At 34.4% G+C, this 27775-nt stretch overlaps 1 protein-coding gene across 1 annotated transcript; it reads right to left on the reverse strand.

Annotated features, from left to right (window-relative positions):
- Nucleotides 1–27747, reverse strand: LOC132743781 (uncharacterized). Its single transcript, XM_060732344.1, has 6 exons — nt 27666–27747; nt 12990–13565; nt 8428–8586; nt 7837–8052; nt 1980–2049; nt 1–178 (listed from the first exon to the last, which is right to left on the reverse strand). Exons 2-6 carry the CDS (start codon nt 13020–13022, stop codon nt 9–11), a joined length of 648 nt encoding a protein of 215 aa, XP_060588327.1. The 5' UTR covers nt 13023–13565; nt 27666–27747; the 3' UTR covers nt 1–8.
- Nucleotides 27748–27775: the final 28 nt, after the last annotated feature.

Consider the following 27775-nt stretch of genomic DNA (forward strand, 5'->3'; position numbering starts at 1 on the left):
CATTGTTTTTAAACCTCCACCTCCTTTGTTTCACCCTTTTCTCGTTTTATTTCCCTCGTTATTGTGGGTCTAATATAAATCTCACTAAAGCTACATTTTTCACTTTTTGGTTGCAAAGGTGTTGTAGGAACTTGCAGCAGGGTTTTTTGATACTGTTCTATCAGCTTTTCCCGCCATTCTGTAATTTAAATGATTATATGACATCAAATGATTCTTAAGAACAAATCAATGAGTAAATGATACAGAAAATGAGTATAGGCCTGGACAGATTATCACAGACATATAGAAAATGTGTAGAACACATCACAGGGGGCCTCATTGAAATGTAACACAAATCAGTAAATCAGCAAATATTGAACAGACTGAAGCTAGTTAATGACAACAATCAAAAAATTAAGCCTTTTCATATTCTATACAACATACCTGATTTAGCCTTTCACATTCTATGTAATATACCAGATCTCGCCTTTTCATATTCTATATACCATACATGATTTAGCCTTTTCATAGATTATATTACATGCCTGATTTAGCCTTTTCTTATTCTATACAAAATACCTGATTAAGCCTTTTCTCATTCTATACAAAATATCTGATTTAGCCTTTTCATATTCTATACAATATACCTGATTTAGCCTTTAACATTCTATGTAACATACCAGATCTCGCCTTTTCATATTCTATATACCATACATGATTTAGCCTTTTCATATTCTATAAAAATACCTGATTTAGCCTTTTCATATTCTATATAACATACCTGATTTAGCCTTTTCATAGATTAAATAACATACCTGATTTAGCCTTTACATATTCTATATTACATACCTAATATAACCTTTTAATATTCTATATAACATACCTGATTTAGCCTTTTCATATTCTATTTAACATACAAGATTTAGCCTCTTCAATTTCTACACAACAAACCTGATATAGCCTTTTAAAATCTCTATATATTATACCTGATTTAGCCATTTCATTTTCTATATAACATACCTGATTTAGCCTTACATATTTTATATAACATACCTGATTAGACCTTTTCATATTCTATATAACATACCTGATTTAGCCTTACTTATTCTATATAACATACCTGATTTAGCCTTTACTTATTCAATACAAAATATCTGATACAGTCTTTTCAAATTTAAATCACATACCTGATTTAGCTTTTTCGTATTTTAATCACATACTTCATATAGGCTTTACATATTCCATAAAACATACCCAATATAACCTTTTCATATTCTATATAACATACCTGATTTGGCCTTTTCATATCCTATATAACATACCTGATTTCGCCTTTTCTTTTTCTATTCAAAATATCTGATTTAGCATTTTCATATTTAAATCACATACCTTATTTAGCTTTTACATATTCTATAAAACATACCCAATATAACCTTTTCATATTCTATATAACATACCTGATTTAGCCTTTTCATTTTCTATATAATAAACCTGATTTGGCCTTTCCATATCCTATATAACATACCTAATTTCGCCTTTTCATATTCTATATAACATACCTGATTTAGCCTTTTCATATTTCAATCACATACCTGATTTAGCCTTTTCATATTCTATGTAACATACATGATTTAGCATTTACATATTCTATATAACATACCCGATATAACCTTTTCATAATCTATATAACATGCCTGATTTAGCCTTTTCTTATTGTACACAAAATATCTGATACAGCCTTTTCATATTCAAATCACAAACCTGATTTAGCCTTTACATATTCTAAATAACAAACCCAATATAACCTTTTCATATTCTATATAACATACCTAATTTGGCCTTTTCATATCCTATATAATATACCTGATTTCGCCTATTCATATTTAAATCACATACCTGATTTGTCCTTTTCATTTTATATATAACATACCCGATCTCGCCATTTCATATTCTATATAACCTACTAGTGCCTGATTAAGCCTTTTCATTAAATCACATACCTGATTTAGCCTTTTCAAATTCAAACTGTTTTTGTTGAGGAGAACTTTCTACTTTGAGTCTTTTTATCTCCTACAACATAAAATATAATACAAATAATTGTGTTTTATTCATTAAATTTTCAAAAATGTCTATTGCATACAGTAATATTGGTATTTTCAGTCTATTTATTTACCATAGAGTGTCCCATTATACAGTAGAATTTCTACGAGACAAACTTCTATAAGTTGAATTTCTGGATGTGTTGAAGTCAAATGAAAGTCCTGATTTTTTTACCCATTATATTCTTTATAGACTAGATATCAAAAATGCAAATACCATTGAAAAAAATTTCACTCACAGATCAAACGAAGGACTCTGTGATGAATTCTTATGCAATGCACTTCAGATGTTCAGGTCAATTAAAAAAGCTTACATACCAACTGCGGGGTCAATCAAACTTATAGTCACCCAGTTATGCTCTGGACAAGATTATTAAGTAAGAAAATTAACAAAGGGCAATAACTCAACAAGAGCCTACACTGGGCAGGGGCAACAATCGACTTTTTTCTAAAGCAAACAAATAAACGGTTTTAACAAATCTCAAATTACCAAAAGATAAAGAAAACTAGAAATGTGTCCATATATGACACTGGTGCCACCACACTTTACTGTTTTGTCAATCTTATGACTCTAGAAAAGAAGAGGGCCAAGAATGACCTAGATCGCTCACCTGACCCAGCAAACTCATCCATCAATTACCTAGACAAGCACCCTGACCAAGTTTCATGACAGGTAAATCAAAAATGTGACCATTAGAGTGTTAACAAGGATTTTTCATATTTGAGCAGTTTGACCTAGTTTTTGACCCAACTTGATCCCTTCTTCAACCTTGACCTTGAAAACAAACATTCAGACCAATTTCAAGGATATTCATAGTTTGGATCAAAGCAGTAGCCACTAGAGTGTTAACAAGATTTTTTCTATTTTAAGTTCCTGTGACCTAGTTTTTCCTCAGAGATGACCTATGAACCAACTTATCTAAGCATTTACATAGAAAAACATCCTGACCAAGTTTGAAGATAATTGAGTCAAAAAGTGACCACTAGATTGTTAACAAGGTCGTTTCCATATTTGGGCGCTGTGACCTAGTTTTTGACCCCAGGTGACCCGTATTCGAACTTGACCTAAAATTGATAAAAGCAAACTTTCGTATTGGCTCGACAATTCAAAAAGTTGTCACAAGGGTGTTTTATTGAGTATTATCATGCTTATTACCTATGAATACATAAAATTGACCGAAAAGGAACAAAGGCTTGTTATTAAGATGTTTTATCAAGTAAATCACTGCTTAATTATTATGAATGCATAAAAATGACCCAAAAAAGGCACAAATTCTTCAGTAGTTATGGAGATAACAGCTTACAAGCAAAACTTTACCATAAATTTCTAAATTGAAAACGGGGAGAAAAATTAGCCTAAATGCAAGAAAGAATTATGGATCTTGGTCAGTGACCTACAACTATGATTCTAAATGCATATGTGAAGTTTTAAATAAAATCTTTAATAGTTATTGAGATATGTAAAACTTGCATGTAAACATTAACCAAGAGACTAAGTAGAAAAAGGGAGATGAATCAGCCTAAATGCGAGTAAAGTTATGGAACTTGGTCAGTGACATACAATTATGAGTCTCCAATTATGACCCTTAGAGTACATATAAAGTTTCAATTAAATATCTTTGAAGACTTTTAACCTTTAACCAAATTTCTAAGTTTTAAAGGGGAAAATAATTCTGCAAATATTGCAGGCAGAGATATGCAATTTTGCAAACTGATGTACATTGTTACTATAAACAAGAGGGCCATGATGGCCCTGAAGACGCTCACATGTATATAGGCCCCCGTAGCGGGGCCAGTTTAAACCCCAGGGCTTTTATTTTGACACCCATTAGAAGATGTTTCATGCTAAACATCTAAGGTCTAGCTGGTCAAGTTTTTTCTTTAAACATATACCAGTTAAAAACAATGACACACCTGGGGCAGGGCCAGTTTGGACTCCAGGGCTTTTATTTGAACAATCTTTGTAGACACTTACTAGAAAATGTTTCATGCTTAATATCTGAACTCTAGCTATTCGGATTTTTCGAAGAAGATTTTTAAGATTTTGCTATTAACATATAAGGAAAATCAATGTCCCCTGGGGCGGGGCCAATTTTGACCCCAGGGTTTTTATTTGAACAAACTTTGTAGACACTCACTAGAAGATGTTTCATGCTTAGTATCTAAACTCTAGCTATTTGGTTTTTTTCAAAGAAGATTTTTTAAGTTTTTGCTATACACATATAAGGAAAATCAATGACCTCCGGGGCGGGCCAATTTTGACCCCAGGGCTTTTATTTGAACAAACTTGGTAGACACTCACTAGAAGATGTTTCATGCTTAGTATCTAAACTCTAGCTATTTGTTTTTTTTTCAAAGAAGATTTTTTAAGTTTTTGCTATACGCATATAAGGAAAATCAATGACCCCCGGGACGGGGCCAATTTTGACCCCAGGGCTCTAATTTGAACAAACTTGGTAGACATCTATTAGAACATGTTTTATGCTAAATATCTTAGCTCTAGCTCTTTGGGTTCTTTAAAAGAAGATTTTTTACATGTTATAAGTTTTTACTATATGCATATAGGGAAAATCAATGACCCCCTGGGGTGGGGCCAATTTTGACCCCAGGGCTTTTATTTGAACAAACTTGGCAGACAACCATTAGAAGATGTTTCATGCTAAATTTCTTAGCTCTTGCTCTTTGGGTTCTTTAAAAGAAGATTGTTTAAGTTTTTACTATATGCATATAGGGAAAATCAATGACCCCCTGGGGTGGGGCCAATTTTGACCCCAGGGCTTTTATTTGAACAAACTTGGTAGACACTCACTAGAAGATGTTTCATGCCAAATATCTAAGCTCTTGCTCTTTGGGTTTTTAGAAGAAGATATTTAAAGTTTTTTTCTTTTGGTTGCCATGGCAACCAGAGTTCTGCATGGAATTAAATTCTTTGAACAATTTTCAAAGGTGACTACCAAAGGATCATTCCTGTGAAGTTTGGATGAAATTGGCTTAGTGGTTTATGAAGAGATGTCATTTAAAGTGAAAGTTTCAGACGCCGGACGGACGCCGGACGAAAAGCGATCACAAAAGCTCACCCTGTCACTTTGTGACAGGTGAGATGAAAAGTATTGTAAATTTTAAATTGAAGTTAAAAAGGGGCATAATTCTGTAACTATTGTAGGCAGAGTTATCCAACTTGTCAATCTGATGTACATTGTTACTATAAATAAGTATTGTAGGTTTCAATTGAATATCTCAAGCAATAATTGAAATATTTGACTTTACAAAAAACTTTAACCAAAATTTCTAAGTTAAAAGGGGCATAATTCTGTCAATATTGTAGGCAGAGTTATCCAACTTGTCAATCTGATATACATTGTTACTATAAATAAGTATTGTAAGATTCAATTGAATATCTCAAGCAATAATTGAGTTATTTGAATTTACAAAAAACATTTACTAACGCAGACGCCGATGCGGACGCCACGGCGACTACAATAGCTCTCATATTCTTCGAATAGTCAAGCTAAAAACAACAAGCAATTATCATAGTATTGCAAGCAATCCATAAGACCCCTACCGGATAGAACCCCATCAGCATTCTGAAGGGCCATTGGCCATTCACTAATGTGTAAATTTTTCTCTATTTTAAGTAAATTTGTTGGAAATGTTCTTTAAAAGTGATCACAGGAAAAAGTTTTTGTGAACAGACAGACAGACGAACTGAAGGACACTCTAAAGTTAATATTTGAAACATCCCTGTTATGAAAATATAACATTTTAAAAAGCAAAATTCTTAAAGAGGAGATAACTCTTTTTGACTAATCACAAATATTGTTATATTTGCCATGTTTTGTTGCCAAGGCAAACAATATTTTTTTCAAAATAGGGAGAACTGATAAGACCTGCATAATCTCAAGATTGCCATCTACCCATATGTCAAATTTCATAAAAATATTTCCAGTACTTTTTGAGTTATCACTGGATTCAGTTTATGTGTAAAATTTGCCATATTTTCAGTCTATGTGTTGCCATAGCAACCAGAATTTTCAACATAGGAAGAAAAGAAAAAGACGTGCATAATTTCCAGACTGCCATCTATACATATATCAAGTTTCATAAAAATATTTCCAGTACTTTTTGCGTTATCACTGGATCCACTTTATGTGTAAAATTTGCCATATTTTCAGCCTATTTGTTGCCATAGCAACCAAAATTTTCAACATAGGAAGAAAAGAAAAAGACGTGTATAATCTCCATACTGCCATCTATCCATATATCAAGTTTCATAAAAATATTTTCAGTACTTTTCAAGTTATCGCGGGATCCAGTTTTGTGGACGGACGGACTGACGGACTGACAGAAAGACGGACGGACAGACGGACGGACAGACAGACGGAGGGTAAACCTAAAGTCCCCTCCGGTAAACCGGTAGGGGACTAAAAACTAGAACTGTGTCCAAAGGACATGGATGCCCCCACTGACAACATTTATATGGAATATAGTGAAAAATCAACAAAGGGACATAATTCTGTTAAATTTGGTCGCAGCAAAAATTCCTTCATTTACTTCCATCTACATATTGAAGGTTGTTCATCCCTGAAATTTTTAAGCAAAATCTGTCATCCGGTTTAAGAGGAGTTGTGTTCACAAGATTTCGGGACATAGGGACAGACAGACGTACGTACGGACGAACAAACAAGTGCAACGCTATATGCTCCACACTTTGTGGGGGCATAAACATGTACCGGTTAATCAACCGGAAACAAACATTAACACATGAACCGGTATATCAAGTGGATACAGTAACACCTGTACCATATATCAACAGGAAACAAACAGTAACACATGTACCTGTAAATCAACCAGAAACAAACAATAATACACGTACAGTACTGGTATATCAACCAGAAACAAACAGAAACACAATGCACTGGTAAATATCAACCGGAAACACACAGTAATACAATGCACTGGTAAATCAACCGGAAACAAACAGTAATACAATGCACTTGTATATCAACCGGAAACCATACAGTAATACAATGCACTGGTATATATCAACCAGAAACAAACAGTAATACAATGCACTGGTATATCAACCAGAAACAAACAGTAATACAATGCACTGGTATATCAACCAGAAACAAACAGTAATACAATGCACTGGTATATCAACCAGAAACAAACAGTAATACAATGCACTGGTATATCAACCAGAAACAAACAGTAATACAATGCACTGGTATATCAACCGGAAACAAACAGTAATACAATGCACTGGTATATCAACCAGAAACAAACAGTAATACAATGCACTGGTATATCAACCGGAAACAAACAGTTATACAATGCACTGGTATATCAACCGGAAACAAACAGTAATACAATGCACTGGTATATCAACCAGAAACAAACAGTAATACAATGCACTGGTATATCAACCAGAAACAAACAGTAATACAATGCACGGGTATATCAACTGGAAACAAACAGTAATACAATGCACTGGTATATCAACCGGAAACAAACAGTAATACAATGCACTGGTGTATATCAACTGGAAACAAACAGTAATACAATGCACTGGTATATCAACCAGAAACAAACAGTTATACATGTACCGGTATATTAACCAGAAACAAACAGTATTACATGTACCGGTATATCAACCAGAAACAAGCAGTAAAACATGTACCAATATATCAACCAGAAACAAACAGTCATACATTGTTCTGGTATATCAAAGGGAAACAAACAATTGAACACATTCTACCTCTTTCTGCTCTGTCTCATGAACAGTAAATCTTCTTTTTAACTCTGTACGTTCTTTCTCAGCTTCCGACATCTGTGCTTTTAGTTCAGTTAATTTACTTGTGAGCACCTCAAATTCCTCTTTGGTTGCAGCATTTTCTGTTCTCATTTCTTCTTTGATTTGTGTCAGAATTTCTTCAAAGTCTTCAGTGGTGATAATGAATTCCTTCTTCTTCAGCTTATAACAAGAAACAATTTTCAAATGTAGCTGCTATGTGATTTATAATATTTATAACATATCATATATACGGTCAAACTATATTTTTCAAGATCATCTCAATGTTTCTTCAATCTTTTCTCTCATACTTTCTAATGACTTCTAAAATCTACTTTTAAGGTAGGATTTGTGGTCAGATTTTTCTATTTTTATTTCACATTTTTTATTCTTACCTAATGAAGACAGACATTTTACATATTTACATTTTGTAGATATTTTCTAATCTGGTTAATTTTATATTGTCATAAAATTTACCATGAATTTAGAGGTGAGCTTATTTTAATTATTATAGCTTAACTTAAGATTTCAACTTTATGATATATTATGTACACTTACATCTTGGAGTTTCCCGACAGCTTGTTGTGCATCTTGTTGATGTATAAGTTCTTTACCATCTTGTAGAACAGCTATCATGTCATCAATATAACAATTAGCCTTGCTCTCCTCTAACTCCATAGAGCTAGAGTGAAAAATCTCATTTCGGTACTGCCGTACCTAATATACAGAAAACAAGTAATACAACATTCACATAAATACAGTGTTCAGCAATGAGACTAAACACAAATTCTTAAGTTGAGAATTAAAACTGTAATAAAATAGTTTCTTTAAAATACTTACCATAATAATCATTATTATTATTGTGTTTAAACCGCAGATTATATAAAAGCAAATGAAAAAGAAATTGCTTTTCATAAATGTTATAATTATTTCACTGAAGTAATAGTATGTACGTGTTGCATTTGCTTATTAAAGGGACTAATCACTGAGGTTTTTTGACATGATGGGACTGAAAATATTTTTTCCAGATAATTGTACCATTTGATGTAGGTTTAGACCACTAATCTTTCTGCAAAATTAAAGATCATTCACGCACTTCGTTTTTCCAGAATAATTATTCAAATTGTAAGAAACTGACCAAAACTGAAAAGTGTTAAAACGCTTTTCACTCAAATTAGGCTAAGAAAAGCATAAAAATACGATTTTCAATTTATTTCAAAGTATATTTCTTAAATATCTTTGCATATATTACTATTTAAAGTGCCCCAGCTCATTTATGTAAGAATTTCAAATGTTATGTTTTTAGACTTTTAAACCTCAGTGGAGTCCCTTTAAGTACAAATAACCTCCTTCTTTACATTTAACAGTGAAGCTTAAAATAAAAAAAGTTTTTGTTTCCCGCCCACACAAATTACAGCTAGCTTGTATTGCAAACAAAATATTTGTGAGTAAGATTTTATGCATAACAATTTTAAATCATTACACATTTGTTGCAAATCGTTTTTCTGGCAAAATAACTGCATTAACCTCATAGTTATATGGACATAATTTCAGCGGTATGGGTTAATTCCTTTAAAAATTCAAAAAGGTAACTAAGGTAACAATATTCTCTTTTACTTTTATATATAATTAACAAACTAAATTTAAATATTACAGTAAACCTTAAAGCTGCATGCCTCCAGATGAGTAAAAATATTTCAATAATCAACTTTGAAAAATATGTACTTATATTTTTGAACAAGAGGGTCATGATGGCCCTGAAGTCGCTCACCTGTACATAGAAGTTTGAACCCTAGGGTTTTTATTTGAACAAACTTGGAAGACACTCTTTAGAAGATGTTTCATGATGTTAAGTGTTTACTACACACAAATAATGAAAAACAATGATCTGCCCCCCCCCCCTGGCAGGGCCAATTTTAACCCAAGGGCTTTTATTTGAACAAACTTGGTGGATACCCATAATAAGAAGTTTCATGCTAAACATCTTCATGTAAGCTCTAGCTCATTTGGTTTTTTAAAAGATGATTTTTTAAGTTTTTACAAATAGTTAAAAACAACGACAGCCTGGGGCGGGGCCAGTTTTGACCCCAGGGCTTTTATTTGAACAAACTTCGTAGACACTCACTAGAAGATGTTTCATGCCAAATATCTAAGCTCTTAGGGTTTTTTAAAAGAAGCTATTTGAAGTTTTTTCTTTCGGTTGCCATGGCAACCAGAGTTCTACATGGAATTAAATTCTTTGAACATTTTTTTACTTACTAGAAGATGTTTCATGCTTAATATCTAAACTCTAGCTGTTTTTTTCAAAGAAGATTTTTAAGTTTTTGCTATACACATATAAGGAAAATCAATGATCCCCCAGGCGGGGCCAATTTTGACCCCAGGGCTTTTATTTGAACAAACTTGGTAGACACCCATTAGAACATGTTTCATGCTAAATATCTTAACTCTAGCTCTTTGAGTTCTTTAAAAGAAGATTTTTTAAGGTTTTACTATATGCATATAGGGAAAATCAATGACCCCCTGGGGCGGGGCCAATTTTGACCCAAGGGCTTTTATTGAACAAACTTGGTAGACACCTATTAGAACATGTTTCATTCTAAATATCTTAGCTCTACCTCTTTGACATCTTTAAAAGAAGATTTTTTTAAGTTTTTACTATTTTCATATAGGGAAAATGATTGACCCACAGGGCGGGGCCAAATTTGACCCCAGGGCTTTTATTTGACAAACTTGGTAGACAATCATTAGAAGATGTTTCATGCTAAATATCTTAGCTCTAGCTCTTTGGGTTCTTTAAAAGAAATTTTTTTTAGTTTTTACTATATGCATAAAGGGAAAATCAATGACCCCCTGGGGCGGGGCCAATTTTGACCCCAGGGCTTTTATTGAACAAACTTCGTAGACACTCACTAGAAGATGTTTCATGCCAAATATCTAAGCTCTAGCTCTTAAGGGTTTTTTTTAAAAGAAGCTATTTGAAGTTTTTTCTTTCGATTGCCATGGCAACCAGAGTTCTGCATGGAATTAAATTCTTTGAACAATTTTTCAAGGTGACCACCAAAGAAACATTCCTGTGAAGTTTGGATGAAATTGGCTTAGTGGTTTTATGGAGATGTCACTTAAAGCAGGGCTCTCGATTGACAAGGGGATAAGGGTTTTGACTCGTGAAAATCGGGAAATGCACATATTTGACACGTGATAAAATCTGCTCAAGAGTCAATTTGCCACATGGGATTTTTAGCTATGCAATAATAATTACCTTAAATCCACCCCTAATTACCTATCAAATCCTACATATGTTCAAAGTACACTCACTAAAAATGTCAACAGGCAGTTTAAGCCATGTATAAAATGCTTTACACACGGCAATTGTTTATAGCCTGTGCACTGAAGCGCAACAATTCAGTGGCTGCAATTTGACAGCGCTAAAAATAGCTCAACACAACTGATAAGAATTACATGTAATAGTTATAGAATATATACGAGGACTTCACCGGCTGGTATCAGCGCATGGGGCGACAACAAGGGTCAATCATAGGAAATTAATCGAGACGGAACGTAGAGATTAATTTCCATGATTGACCCTTTTGTCGCCCCATGCGCTGATACCAGCCGGTGAAGTCCGAGTATTTATTCTGTAACTGTTTTATCGCATGACCATCTTCTCTCGTAATATTTTCTTTATTTAAACATATAAATATTTTAAGAAATATTCACAGAAATACACCATTAGATGTGAACTGGACATAAATACCCATTTAACGAGGTAAGTTGATGCATTTTTTCTACATGAAAATGCTACATGCGAAATAATAATCATCTTTTTAGCTCATTTTCAAAATATAATCAAGGAAATAGTGTCGATAAGTATCCCGGTGTATATTTTAGAGATATATCTTGTACGCGTATTTTTCAGAGGTAAGTATTTTTTGTGGAACTTGTAACTAGACACCAAATATTAAAAATTTGGAGAAATAAAAATGATAGCATTTCTGACGCATAATGTGCCTTTAACACTACTTCCATCTATTAATTATCGCATGACCACCACAACTTTCCTTTGAAGATCGGCGTTCTCTAAATTTCAGTATTGGAAAACTTTGGGGTGCTCTAAATGAGGTATCAGTACGCTTTGGGGTGCTCTAAATGAGGTATCAGTACACTTTCTCGTGCATGCCCAGTTTATTAAGGAAAGTTGTGGTGGTCATGCGATAAACTTGAGGTGTCAATTATTGATTGCTTTTAAAGGTTTATAATACGTCTTTGATTTATTGGAGTACCTGTGCATTTGTTATTTCTTTTTCCATTTAATATTCTTGGTACATTTTGGTATTTAAATTAATATGATATAGCATACCAGTAAAGATATTTTTTTTATATTTTATACATTTAATCAGAAAAGCTGCTGCTTATTTTATTCTTTCACAGCAATTTATTTTTTTGTTTTATTTGTTTTTTGGGTTTTTTTTATAGGTGGAGGGGGGTAGACATTTATAATTAGGCATTTTTTCCATCAATTTAGACTTTCGAATCTCCAAAAATGACCTCCAATACAGTCATTTTTGTAACATAAAAATGATTCATGTAGTCAAATGACACTAGAAAAATATGATTTGACTCATGAAAATTTTGGCCAAAGAGTCTTTGACTCGTGAAATTCTGACCCTACTGAGAGCCCTGCTTAAAGTAAAAGTTTACGGACGGACGCCGGCCGGACGGAAGCCGGACGAAAAGCGATCACAAAAGCTCACCCTGTCACTTTGTGACAGGTGAGCTAAAAAGTAAAACGATTCAAGATTCAAGTAATATTTTACATGTTATGTGCCATAAATGACTGATTTGTCAGTATTTACAACAGTTTTACTATATTTCTACTGCATTACTAATGCAGTAACGGCTATTTTTGCATATTTTGACCACTTTTTTTGTAATTTACTTGGGTTTTAAGTGCCACTGAAAATGTGTCAAGTGCCTCTTTTTAGTTATTTCTCAATATTGTACATTCAAATACATTATCAAAATATTCATGAAAATAAGCATGAAATGGAGGCGTGCTGCTTTAATATTTTACAAAATTTAAAATAAACATAATAATTATAGTATACAAATGTATTTACCTTTGAAAAAAGATTGTTTGGTCCTGCTAACATTGCATCCAATGTGACTATGAAAGTACTTGTTATTTATGATAACATGAAGCAACCCAGTGCAATCAGTGTCGACTGCTGATGTCTTGTCCTTGTACCCAAGAGCATTTATAAAACATTTGCAAACGTTCCACGGGTCTGTCGACCACTGTTGGGCATCACTATTTTTCCAAAAAGGTACTGGTGGCATTGATGCATGATACTGTATAATGCTGTCATAGATGGCACCACATACGTTGTTTGGACAGGGTCTCTTATTCTTAGGAAAACAACAGTTACATTTATCTTGATTGAGGGGACATATCCCTTTTGAGACTCGGATATGATCTGGCTGGAGAGTTGTTATCTGACAGGCGCCACATGGTACGTTTGGTTGAGGAGTCTTTGTTTGTTGTATTTTGTTAATAATATCGTTGTGCTGCTGTCTTCCAATGTCATCACAAAATGGCGCAAGTCCCTCTTTAAGATAACCCAAGCCTAGGCCAGCCTTAACCCACTGCCGGTATTTGTTATTCTTTAAATGTATCTCATGTGCCATCTTGATTTCTAAAACAAACAAAAAATATTTTTAGCTACAATTTGTAAGAATCCAAGGAAAACCATTATTAACTATGACTGATCACAAACACTTGTATGCCCTGAAAGCTGGCCCTAGTTAAGGGACCATGAACTTTGACTTACAATGAAGGCATTGCTACTATCACTAGAGGGCCGTATCGGCCCCAGATTGCTCATCTATGATTTGCTGTTAGAAACGGTCATCACATAATACAGAAGTAGATATTAATTGTTCCTCATTGAGCAGCCAAAATCAATTCAACCATTTCTACGTCTCAAGTAGAACTTGGAAGACATGTTAGACGTCATCTCGAGACATTTGTGTGTCTTTTTTTCTTTGGAATTATAAGCAAGGAAACTTTATAAACCATAAAAGAAATAAGAAACATATCTCAATATCAATTATAAATCTACTTTCCATAAATGTACAGTACAGCTTAAACAATTTACTAAAGTCCGTCAATCCCTGCGATTATTTTTCGGTTGGATTGTCACGGCAACGTCCCTGCTACATTATCACCTGATCGGGTGCAATTTGTGCTGCGGAATATCGTCACTGTTGATCACTGTGAAATATTGCAGGGACATTCCGCTCTCTTGGGTGACCAATGATCAATTTATTACACGCGGTAATTTACTAAAATACATATGTACGTCTGAAAAAAAATAACACACCCAGCATTTGTCTTCTTAAATTTCTAAAGGGCAGATAATTGCCCCCTGTTTTAAAAATTTTAAACTTTAACAAAAATTCATCACAGACTGTCAATATTCAATTGTGCGAAAATACACGAAAACACTCGCCAACAAAGTAGCATCAATAAATAAATGAGATATAATGTTTCCAACTTAAATAACATACGCAAAATTTACACACATGATGACCTCTGACAATTGACTAGTCTGCTCTTCAAAAGAATCTGCCAATCTTTGATGTTGACACATGTGTATTCCCTACCAAAGAAGTGCCGACACTTGGATCACAAAAAAATATCATCATTTTAATGTAAAGAAAATATATCTTTCTACAGGCATTCAAATAAAAAGAATAATTAAAATATACGAGTGACATTAAAAAGACCGAAATCGAGACAGCCACACGGGAGTTACGACTTTCCTGTTACGCTGATTGTCTACTTCTCTTTGTCTATATAATGTACCTCTACTTTTTTTTTTTCAAAAAAAAAAAAAATGGAGCTAAAAAACAAAAAAAGTAAATTCACAGCGGATTTCGTCAAGTTAATTTTATAATCGTCATTGCGGACAGATAGTCTGTATCTTAAACAAGAACTGTCGGAGGACAGTATTGGCTCGACTATTCGAAAAAGTTGTGACAAGGGTGTTTTTTAGTATAATAATGCTAATTACCTGTGAATACATAAAATTGACCAAAAAGGTACAAAGGCTTTTTATTAAGATGTTTTATCAAGTAAATCACTGCTTTATTACATTTGCATTATGAATGCATAAAACTACAATACGACTACAATAGCTCTCATATTCTTCGAATAGTCAAGCTAAAAAATAAATTAGATATTTGAATTAAACAAGTATTTTTCTTCAAAATAAACTTTAAATTTCCAAAATCGGATAATAAATGGAAAAGCTGTATGGTATTTTGTGAAGTAGGTATCCGTTGCGAACGGGCAATTACGCTTAGCACCGATAAATTATCGATCGATGTACCTTTATCGGGTGCGGGACAAGATATTTAAGCATTTATATAGGGTTAACTGAGAGTGTCAGATCCCTGTAATATAAATCTGTGGCCATACCACGTGACTTTTCGGGTACGGAGCACTCCGATTTTTCATCCGATTCAGGTAGGTTTTTTATTCACATCTTATTTATTACTCAACCGATTTTGATCAGATAAGGCGCAGAGTACCCATAATTATATCAGCTAGCCTACCCATGGTATATCAAAATTCTGAAAACCCCTGAATGGTTTTTGAGAACATTCGAGTACAGTTTTCTGCTCATAGCCGGGGCCGAGAGGAACGGTACACACTCATTTGTCATAAGAAGTGATTTCTAGCAAGACATATTTTTTTGTCACTATTTCGTAGAAAAATGTTAAATCTGATATATTTACTATGTCACTATGTTTACAATATCAGATGTGAATAACAAGTATTTTCTGTATCATATTGTTTAATAAAAAAATTCAATTTTAGCAGCGTTACTGTCTTATTATCTAACAAGCAATCGCATGTAATATCCCAACAATTGCAGGGCATTTTTTGTCAAAATTGTGAAGGGGCCTGGGCCTGTTCATTTTGTGAAAAGCGCGATATGCCATAAAATTGTGGGAAAAAAAAGGACATACTTCTTGGCATTTCGTGACATTTTAAAACCGGAAACAGTTGTTTATAATTTCTGACCTGTGTAAAATTTGCTTCAAGTCAGTACATTAACCTGGGTAAACATGCACAAAAACCATTTAACTTAATTCAAACTATAATATCTGTGTTATTGCAATTGGCATAAATCAAGTTTTTCCCCCGTAAGGTAAAGTATTTCGAAGACAAAGTCCTAATAATTTGTGAAATCTCTTGAAATTGTGAATTTTTTTCTGCCACTTTGTCTTATAACGACCCTAATGTTATAGAAGGAAAAAATGCCCTGAATGGTCAATTATCACCTGTATAATATCCAACTCAGTGTGGTTATTAATAATATCCTAAAAAATATTCTTAATCAATAAACTGCATTTAGTATTAGTACAGGTTAAAATTTGTTCCTTACGGTCCGCCCTGTCCCAAAATATGGTCCGCCCCGTCCGTAATTCATTAATGCATACACAGTGTATCTCGGGTTCTCTGGGACGCTTATTCGGCGTCCCGGTACGCATGTTTATTATAGCTGGACGCAAATATTTCAGAGCAAGGATTCCACTTACGCTTCATTTTGCCCGGGGACGCATAAACATTACCAATTGTTTACAACCACAAATACAAAAATGCGTCAGCGCGTGTCAGTCTATAGGTAGGCGGTCCTATGCACATCGACCCGTGAAGCATTTAGCCAATCAGCGATAATGCTTCCGATCATTATCACACAATAGTGATTAGACACGCGCTGTACAGTACATGTAATAACCAGATATAACACGAGGCGATAATTTTATATCTTTGATCAAAAGTTAATTGGAAATTAGCAAATTTTACCGAAAAAAGGATAAAATTATCGACTATTTACGCCGCAAGTTTAAAGACTGTTTTCTCAAATTACAAATGAGTGTAATTTTAAATGATTGTCGAATATTTTTGGCATTTTCTAGGCACAATTTTGCTTTAGTTTCATTCTATAAGAGTATTAAGAATTTAAGATATTGTGCCGAAATGCCAGGACAACAAATCAAAATACGTATACGCTTTTCTTTGATATTCTATCGGAACATCAGCGATTTCACGTTAGCCAGAAACCCTAACATTTCGCAAAAATTCTCGGTTTCCAAGCCAAACATGCGAATGAATTGTTCCTTTATTATTTAATTAACATTAAATCTTTAAATATCGATCTTCAATTTGCCCCCTTTTGAAGATACAGTCGACCCCGGTTATAACGAACTCAATGGGACATTAAAATATAGTTCGTTATATCCGAAGTTCGCTAAAAGCGGAGTAGCAACAACTTACTGACTTATTTGGGTGGGCAAATTTGCTGTGAAAAAGCCATACTCTTCACTGGTTACCGGTGTAACCGGTATTTAAGTGCAGCCGTTATTTAATGCGGGGCATTTAATTGAGCAATATAAATTATTATGTACATGGTACATATATTTATTCATGTATTAATTGTCTATGGAGTTCTTACCATTTGTTTTCTTTTGCTTTTTGTTTATTATCGTTTGGTTAATAATGCAAACACAAACTAGAAATGTGTCCATAGGACACGGGTGCCCCCACCGCGCCACTGTTCTGTCAATCTTTTTACTAAGTCAAGGGAAATAACTCTACAAATACTGGATAAATCCACAAGCGAAACCCCAGGTGCAAATCAAAATATGCTGAGCAACCTGCCCATAAGGTTTAATGACTATGTCAAATCCTTTTTGAGAAACTTGCGACACAAGTTGAAAATTGGAAAAATTTTCTAAGTGAAGGGCAATAACTCTAAAAATACTAAATAAATCCAGACAAAATTACCTGGTGCACAACTGCACATGCTGATCAATATTCCTGTAAAGTTACATGACTCTAGGTCAAATACTTTTTGAGTTACATGCAACATGTTGAAAATTGCAAAATTTTACTAAGTCAAGGGCAATAACTCTGAAAATACTAAAAAATATCCACACGAAAATACCCAGGTGCACAACTACACATGCTGATCAACATTCCTGTAAAGTTTCATGACTCTAGGTCAAATACTTTTTGAGTTATGTGCGACACAAGTTGAAAATTGCAAAATTTTACTAAGTCAAGGGCAATAACTCTGAAAATACTAAAAATATGCACACGAAAATACCCAGGTGCACAAATACACATGCTGATCAACATTCCTGTAAAGTTTCATGACTCTAGGTCAAATGCTTTTTGAGCTACATGCGACACAAGTTGAAAATTGCAAAATTTTACTAAGTCAAGGGCAATAACTCTGAAAATACTAAAAATATCCAGACGAAAATACCCAGGTGCACAACTACACTTGCTGATCAACATACCTGTAAAGTTTCATGACTCTAGGTCAAATACTTTTTGAGTTACATGCGACACAAGTTGAAAATTGCAAAACTTTACTAAGTCAAGGGCAATAACTCTGAAAATACTTAAAATATCCAGACGAAAATACCCAGGTGCACAACTACACATGCTGATCAACATTCCTGTAAAGTTTCATGACTCTAGGTTAAATACTTTTTGAGTTACGTGCGACACAAAATGTGAACGGACGGACGGAAGGACGGACGGAAGGACGGACTGAAGGACGGACGGACAGACGGACGGACGGACAAGGGTAAATCTAAATGCCCGCCACTAACGTGGGGGCACAAAAATCGATTACTTGGCAATTATCCGGTATTTACAGCAATCAACTGCAAATATTCCGTAACAAGTAGGAAATTATGTTATGAGAATATTTTCAAAATCTTTATTACCTGAAGCCATAACTAACCTGTGCAATCATTCGATTGTTTAATTATCAGATAGTGTTATTTATGTACTGATCCTAATCAAGCGCATCCTGATATTTCAATAATAACAGTTTGTTATAACCGAGGAAATTTAAATGTTTTCCGTCATTTGGGGCTTGAAAAAATGGTTCGTTATAGCCGAAAATTCGCTATAAGCGAGTAAGTACAAAATGTATTAAGCAATGTGATTTAGTATAAAATAAAGAAGGAATCGGCCGGAGATCTCAGATTTAGTTCGCTATTAACGATAATTTGTTATAAGTGAGTTTGTTATAAGTGAAGTCGACTGTATTTGCTAAAATAATTGTCGATCGGATGAATATGTTACACACTGTGTGAAGCTGTACACGAGTTTCCTATTCATTCCGCTAAATGCTGCCTACATACATTTAAGTTTTTTTTTACAAATATAAACTTTTTGTCTTTAGAGTGGACTTATTTAACCAGAATAAAATTTGATTTGGTATTAAAGTGAAAAAAAAAACAAAAACGATTTCCATGTGTTGATGCATTATAATGAAATAATTTCATCAACAAAACAATAATTACCTATGCTATGTAGTTCAGAGTTTCTTTTGAATAACTATAAACTTTTGAAGTCTCTTGAAGATTCAAAATATCAGCAATGCTATTGTGAGCATTGAATGACTAATCTGTAAACATATTAGTTGCGACGCGCTTTTGGACTCCAACTTTTTCAGGATTGGGAGTCCATGGACTCCATGTTTTAAAGTCCTAGAAAGAACCCTACATACCCATTTGGTTGTTTCCCTTCTCCCTAATTATCGCAGGGAAGTCACTTCTCCCTAAAATTTCCCCCAGGATTAGCCCTGATTCATATATTAACTTCTTCAATAACTTTGATGGAAAAGATGATATTTTATACAGTTTACACGTGTGAATGCATTTTACGAACCTGTGCTGGTAATGGGAGGCGACAACGTGTATTCCTTGTTTATATTATACACATGTATATATATATTACAGTTCAGAACTGTTCACTATATAGGGGAGAAGATGTGTAAGCGGCCAGATAGCTCAGTCAGTTGAGCCGGGGTATGGTATTCTGACAGTCTCTGGTTCGAACTCCTGGTCAGGCTGCACATTTTTCTCACCCTGTGATATACATGAATATTGATTTAATAAAATAAGGACAAATTTTCCTGCATGTGAGCCTGACTATGGCAATTTTATTTTCGGAATGTCTGAATTTGGTCAGATTATGGACAAATTTTAGTTACATTATTGCTATATATTGGTATATTTTAGGTCAGAAACTGGTTAGATTCAAGTCTGTCCATTGTGAAAGTAGGCCAAAATTCATATAACAACAAAGCTCTTATTTTAAAATGATGAACCATTTGAAAGTACACTTCCAGGTTTATATTTTAAAGTTTTTTGTATTTTCTGCAAAAAGTAGCTTTTGTAGGCACTAAAACAGACTTTAAAAAGGATTTTGCCATTCATGAAATGTGCATAAAACTTTGCAACAGAATGTTTTTGGTCTTCAGAAATGTAGCACATTCAAGGTAATTTTTCTTATTATTATCATTTTTATTTTTGTTTAAAATAGTCTTTAAAACATAGAACTGGAAGTGTACTTGCAAATGGCTCATCATATAACAATGTGAGCTTTGTTGTTATATGAATTTTGGCCTACTTTCACTTTGGACCCACATAGTGAAAACAAACATGGCTGACAAAGCAGAATCACCTTGGCTTAGGCAGCACACCACACTAAATGAAGCCGCAGCTTCGAATGGCCAGGGAGGATTTCATGGATATAGTGACTATTGTGGATTTAAATGACTGGTTGTCTTTAAAATGCATTTTCAGCATGAAATTTGTTTTTGTTACATGTAATATGATCATTGCCAAATTCGAAAACATGGTTAGAAATCACATGCTGATAATAATTGATGTCAATGTCGCCATTGTTTGTAAACATTGCTTTTAAACAGCATGCTCGGTGAAAACAAGTAATTTTACAGGGGGGTACAAACTTTCAGCAATAGCAAAAAATCTACAAGGCCAAGCACCTATTTCTTTGTGATATTTTGCATGCATAGGGAGTTGCGAAAGCAGTGACAGAGTATTTGTAGACCGTATATTTGCAGGTATTTTTTGCCGGAGGGACGAAAAATGTTGTTTTGGGTCTCGGACCACTATAGATTTTTGGCTTTTACGGAATGAATTGGAATTTTTTTAACTGCCTGACTGTTGCACATGGGATGATTTCATTACAGATTTGCAATGGTATGACATATATGTTCTTAACAAAATGTGTTTTCTTTTTCCAGGTTGTGTAGTTTGGGATCAGATTTATCAGACATATTGCTTGTAGGACATTGACGGAAGAAACTTGAAATTTAGTGTGGAGTGCTACCTTAAGGTAAAATGAAATTTTTTCAATGCTTGTTTTTTCTCATTAAACTTTGTGTAAATACTCTAGAATACACACTGACTACAATGATGATGAAATTTTATAATAATATTAAACACAGTGCCATGAGGTCAGCTTTAAAAAGGGGAGGTAACTCAAATTCCAGAAATTATTTGTGAAATGTATTAAAGGTGCTGTGTCTGCTGTGTTGATTACACCTACTTATTCTAGGAGATACAGCTTTAGAAGAATGCTAATTTTCACATATAGAGCTATAAAGGTTAAATTAGATGTTGTTTTCCTGCTTTTTATGACTTTTAAATTAGGAAAAAGGCATGCATTAAATGAATTTCAGCTGTATGTGTGAAATATGGCCATCCGAAGTGTTTCGAGTGATGCAAAATCATTGTATGGAGGTAAATTTTTGCTGGAAATCACTTTTAAGGGCAAGTGGGTATATAATCTAGGGTTTCTGGTGAGATTGTGACCATTTTAAAGCTGAGCGAGCAAGATCGACTAGTCGGAAAATTTGATTTTTGCACTGTCACTTGGTGAATTTCGATTCCCTAGGAGACCCACATTGTGATGTCTATAATGCTGTGAAGGCCCTGACAAATGCTTTGTCTCTTTGTTTTTTCTACTTCTACTTCTACTTCTATGTTGATCTCGTCTGTAAATCCGCTGTGCAGACATCAGCGACGAGTGGTGATGTGAAATGTGCTCCATTAAAAACGTGGGCTAAAAACCTGTCCCCCATGTGCGGCACCAGGCGTTCGAGTTAAAATAATGTGAAAACGTAGTGTGAAGTAAAATCCAACATGTTTGTACACTATACATGATTTTAATAATTTACACATATACGTATGACTGGACAGCGGTTTTAAAACTGTCCAGATTGTCCACAGATGTGATGTTAGTTGGTAAGTTGTTCCAATAAGGTACAGTTCTTGGAAAGAATGAATGTTTGTACGCATTAAGTCTGCAGTGATAAGTGACGAACTTTACCGAGTTTGTGTATCTTGTAGATAGTTGTGGGTGGTATTCAACTGGTACAGCCACCAGGTTATTAAACACTTTATACATAAGAATTAAGTCCGCACACTGACGACGTTGTTCAAGTGTTGGCCATTTTAAGGTCGTGTAGCATTGATGTTACGCTAGATGGATTGTTACGATTGAATGGTTTATTCATGACGAATCTTGCCGCATTCCGTTGTATTTGTTCAAGTTTCTTTGATGTATTAAGTTGTTGTGGATTCCAAATTGGTGACGCATATTCCAGTTTAGGTCGAACCAAAGTTTGATAAGCTCTTTCCTTTACTGTGGTCGGGCAATGTTTTAAGTTCCGTTTGATGAAACCAAGAGTACTAGAAGCTTTTGCTGTGATTGAATCGATGTGTAGGTTGTATTTCATAGTATCTGCTAGTTCAACTCCCAGATATGGATGGTTTTTAACAATATGTAGTGATTGATTTTTCATTTTGTAGTCAAATACAGATTTGTTACGTTTATTTGTTATTGACATGGTTGCACATTTATCGACGTTAAATTCCATTTGCCAGATATTACTCCAATCAACTAAGGTGTCCAGGTCTTTTTGTAAAATATTATGATCTTCACTGGTGAGTATGGGTCTATAAATGACACAATCGTCAGCAAATAGGCGAATTGATGACTTAATATCCGAGGCGATGTCGTTAATATATAGTAAAAACAATGCAGGACCAAGCACGGTTCCCTGGGGCACGCCAGATGTTACCAGTGACGGTCTTGATGATTCTCCGTCTACTACTACTCGTTGATAACGACCGTTAAGGAATTCATTAATCCATAAGTTGGTTTCATTACATATACCATAATATTGCATTTTCACAGAGAGACGCTGATGTGATACTTTATCGAAAGCCTTAGAAAAGTCAAGCACCGCCATATCAACCTGGTGACCAAGATTAACACTACGAGCAATGTCATCTGTAGTTAATAGAAGTTGAGATTCACACGAGCGTTTAGCCCTGAACCCATGTTGGTTTTCATGAAGAATGTTCTGGCTGTCTAAATGGTTCATTACTTGTGAGACTATTATATGTTCAATCATTTTAGAAACAACTGCGGTTAAGCTTACAGGGCGGTAGTTCGATGGTTTGGTTCTGTCGCCTTTTTTGAAAATTGGTACAATGTTAGCGTTTTTCCAGTCCAATGGTACTTCAGATTTATCAATTGACTGTTGGAATAAAGACCGTATAATTGGTGCTATTTCAGTTACACATTCTTTCAATACTATGATAGGTATTTTATCTGGCCCAGGAGCTTTCTTGGGATTAAGTCTGTTAATACACTTAACAACACCATTTAATGTAACGTTTATCTTGGGCATCGAGCGGTATGGCGAAGATCCTTTATTAGGTAGATTGTCCAAAGATTCTTTCGTAAATACTGAACAAAATTGGTTGTTAAGCATTTCTGCCTTATGACTAGCGGATTCGGCGATTTGACCGTTGTTTTTCAATGTTCCAATGTTCACGCTGTCTTGTTTACGAGACTTTATATATTTCCAAAAGGATTTCGAAGATTTATCATTTTCTGGATCTAGAAGATTACTGATGTAATTGTAGTAGGAAGTATGTAATTTATTCCTTACAGTTTTGCGAAGGTCACTAAATGTTTTATAGTCACTTGCGTTATTACTTTTTCTTGCAATGTTATATAAGTAGCGTTTTTTCTTAATAAGCCGTTTGATATTCTTTGATAACCACGGTATGTCCGATTTCCCTTTTACAGTTTTTTTCGGTATATATTGTTCCATTGATTCTAATAATATTTGTTTAAAATTGTTCCAGTTTACATCAACTGTGTTGTTATGCATATTACGCAGAAACTCGTGTTGAAATGATAGCACACGGTCTTTAATTTTCCGCCAGTCCGCTTTTCTATAATTAAACACGGTTCTCGGCGGTAGTTTGTTAATAACCGGTTTGATAAATGTTGTTACAGATAAGATATCATGGTCACTAAGCCCGATAGGTGGTCCGACTACGTGTCGTTGTATGAGTGTTGGATGGCTCGTAAAGAATAAGTCTAAAATCCTACCCTTACGTGTAGGGGTTCTGTTAATTTGTTCAATAAAACTGGTTGAAGTTATATCGATTAATTTATCACAAAAAGTCTTATCCCTAGCATTTGGCAATGTACATCCATTATCCCAGTCCACGTCTCCGAGGTTGAAATCACCCCCTAGAAATTTCTTCATATTTTTGTATGGAGAAGTACAGTTCGCTTTTAATAGTGAATTTTCAAGTTCATCTAATGTTTCTAAAGTAGCCTTTGGTTCACGGTAGAAAGATCCAACTAAAACTTGTTCGTTTTTATCGATTTTGATTTTAATCCATTTTATTTCACAGGCAGAGTCTAAATCTGAACATTCCTCAGCTTGTAAGCCAGGTCTAACCATTATAATAACACCACCGCCGCGTTTGTTCACTAATTCTGACCGATCTTTCCTGAATATTTGATATTTGTCAATAGACGGGATATTTGTTGGTAAGAGTTCAGCACTCAAATCCTCACTATTCAAATGCGTTTCAGTGCCTAAGATAACATCCGGCGCTTTACTAGCTATAATGTTGTATAACTCCGTTTTCTTATTACGAATACTCTGGAAATTTATCACTTCAAATTTCAAGTGAGACTTATTAACGTGGAGTGATTTAGAAAGTGAACGAATACTATCCACAGATGGGTTATCACTACTTGATTCAATGTCACCCAAAAATGATGATGTAAGCTCAGATTCAACACTACCGGAATGTGTTGATGTTACGTTAGAAATATGTGAAATGTTACTATCCAGATCGGTAGACGGTAGTAATACGCGCGGTGTTGATGCTACAAACGATAAACTATCTGGTTTCAAGGGACGCGAGATTCTCCTCCGAGGTGGGGACGAAGATAAGTTAATGTTTACTGGTGGTACTGGTTGTGTACTGCTAATTCTAGCAGAGTCTTTCACCAATGGTGAGAAAGTATTTTCTAATAAAAAGTCATCTAAGTCAAAAGAGCACACTCTAGATAGGTTTGGGATGCCACAATCATCCTTTTTACAGATCCAAACTACCTCTGAAATATCAAGGTATGCAAGAGTTTCACTACTGATTTTTGCACAGTTAGCATGGTACCAAGTGTCACAGCAGTCACATTGTACAGCTTTAACATTCCAGGAACCAATATTTTTATTACAAATTCCACAAGGATATTTCAAGGTTTTAGGTCCAGGATTAATTTCTATGTCACCCGACTGGATCAATAATAAACACAATATAAAGTTTGTTCCAACATTGTTTTTAATATAACATGCGCTTCGCCATTTAATGGTTCTTGTAGCAATTGCAAGCTTCATGATACTGGGTTTCGAAGGTTCGATCAATGCCTGGAAGGAATTAGTAGCATTTAGTTCGCTAGACAGAGCTATAACTAGTAAAAATAGTGCTAAACATAGCAAATGTAAAGTTCCCTTGTTCTTCATGGGCGCGGCCATTGTTGCTGCGCAGTGGGATGCGCGCGCTTGTCGATTTTTGGAATCCTGCGCGAAATGATGCGCACTCAAACTAATGTAAAAGTAGGTGGGTGGGATAAGGTGGTCGTAATTTTCACCCAAAATTACACGCAAAAGTTACAACAAATTTCAAAAGTTCCTTTTCCAAATGATACTATCGATCATAATCCACGTTTCCAGCAAGTGTCGTCATCTATCTTGCAGTAATTACCATGAAAGAATTAAATTAAATTAAATTTTGTCGGAGCACATTTTTCGAACGCCTGGTGTCGCACATGACGTCACATCAGTTTTTGACTTTACACATAAACCTATATGAACATTGTGCATGCCAAATAGATTTTCTACTGTGTAGTACTGAAAAAATAGCATATATTAGTGTCTGGCAGGAACATATCTGATATATTTTGTGCCCCCCCCCCCACAGTGTCACATGAAGCCAGTTTATATTTAAACTGTATGGCAATTTGTTGAATATTTCTTCCATATCATATGACATAAGGATATATTTGTGCAAATTAGTTGTATAAATAGTGTGGAACCCATTTTGTCTACACCTTACATTGGGAATTCTTTCTTTTTCTACATGTACTAAAAACAGCGTGCCGAGGGCTGAAAATGGGGCAAACGGTATAGTTCATTAAAGGCACATATAAAGAAAAGCAAACAATTCCTAGCAAAATTAAATCATTTTATTTCTTTCACTTATATTAATAAATATTATTCTCCTCGAATCAACATCCAGTGACGTCACGAAATGGAGTCGGCGACAAACTCAGATCGTGGGAAATAATCAGAAAATGTTGAATTATTTATATATAGCTACGAAATTAAAAAAAGTTATCGGTGGTATTTGATGCATTTATGTATTGTTTATCGAAATGGCCAGATAGATTATTTTGATCCGTTGTTTTGTTGATTTGTTCGGCGTAAATTATGTTCGGGTGGGGAAAAGGCGTTTCATTCCTTGTGTTTTTTATAGTATATACGGGGTATATTTGGATATTATAATTAATATTGGTTATTTGATAGAATTTCAAGTTCCTGTGGATATAGTGACTATTGTGGATTTAAATGACTGGTTGTGTTTAAAATGCATTTTCAGCATGAAATTTGTTTTTGTGACATGTAATATGATCATTGGCAAATTCGAAAACATGGTTAGAAATCACATGCTGATAATAATTGATGTCAAGGTTGCCATTGTTTGTAAACATTGCTTTTAAACAGCATGCTCGGTGAAAACAAGTAATTTTACAGGGGGGTACAAACTTTCAGCAATAGCAAAAAATCTAATAGGCCAAGCACCTATTTCTTTGTGATATTTTGCATGCATAGGGAGTTGCTAAAGCAGTGACAGAGTTTTTGTAGAACGTATATTTGCAGGTATTTTTAGCCGGAGGGACGAAAAATGTTGTTTTGGGTCTCGGACCACTATAGATTTTTGGCTTTTACGGAATGAATTGGAATCTTTTTAACTGCCTGACTGTTGCACATGGGATGATTTCATTACAGATTTGCAATGGTATGACATATATGTTCTTAACAAAATGTGTTTTCTTTTTCCAGGTTGTGTAGTTTGGGATCAGATTTATCAGACATATTGCTTGTAGGACATTGACGGCAGAAACTGGAAATTTAGTGTGGAGTGCTACCTTAAGGAACGAAATAATTGGTTTATAATTTCTACTTTCGTTTTCACCAAACACCTTTTGGTAAATTATCAAATCCCAATAAAATTAGTATAATAAAGTATTCATCAAAATTATGATTTCAGATAACAAAAATGATTAACAAATGCTTAATAAATGGGTGTTGCCTTTCCATTTGAAAATATCTATAATTATTAGCCTAATGAGGGAATTCCCCCCATTTTTCATAATCCACTTTCGTTTTTAATTGTTAACGTTTTGTAATTTGTGTTGGCACATTAGTTATTTCTGTTCCATGAAGTAATCATTTCGTTTTAGTATAAAATGTGTAACATAACGGCTACAAGATTTAAAAGATACTTACATCAATTTCTTCAAATTCTAAGAAAATCTTATCCGGGACTAACCTCCGCCATTATGATATTTTCTTCAATTTTACAGCGCATGCGCGATTCATAAAGGCCTCACAACACT

The sequence above is a fragment of the Ruditapes philippinarum genome, unplaced genomic scaffold, assembly GCF_026571515.1.
Source record: "Ruditapes philippinarum isolate M1 unplaced genomic scaffold, ASM2657151v2 ctg3569_1_1_1_1, whole genome shotgun sequence".
Classification (NCBI taxonomy): domain Eukaryota; kingdom Metazoa; phylum Mollusca; class Bivalvia; order Venerida; family Veneridae; genus Ruditapes; species Ruditapes philippinarum.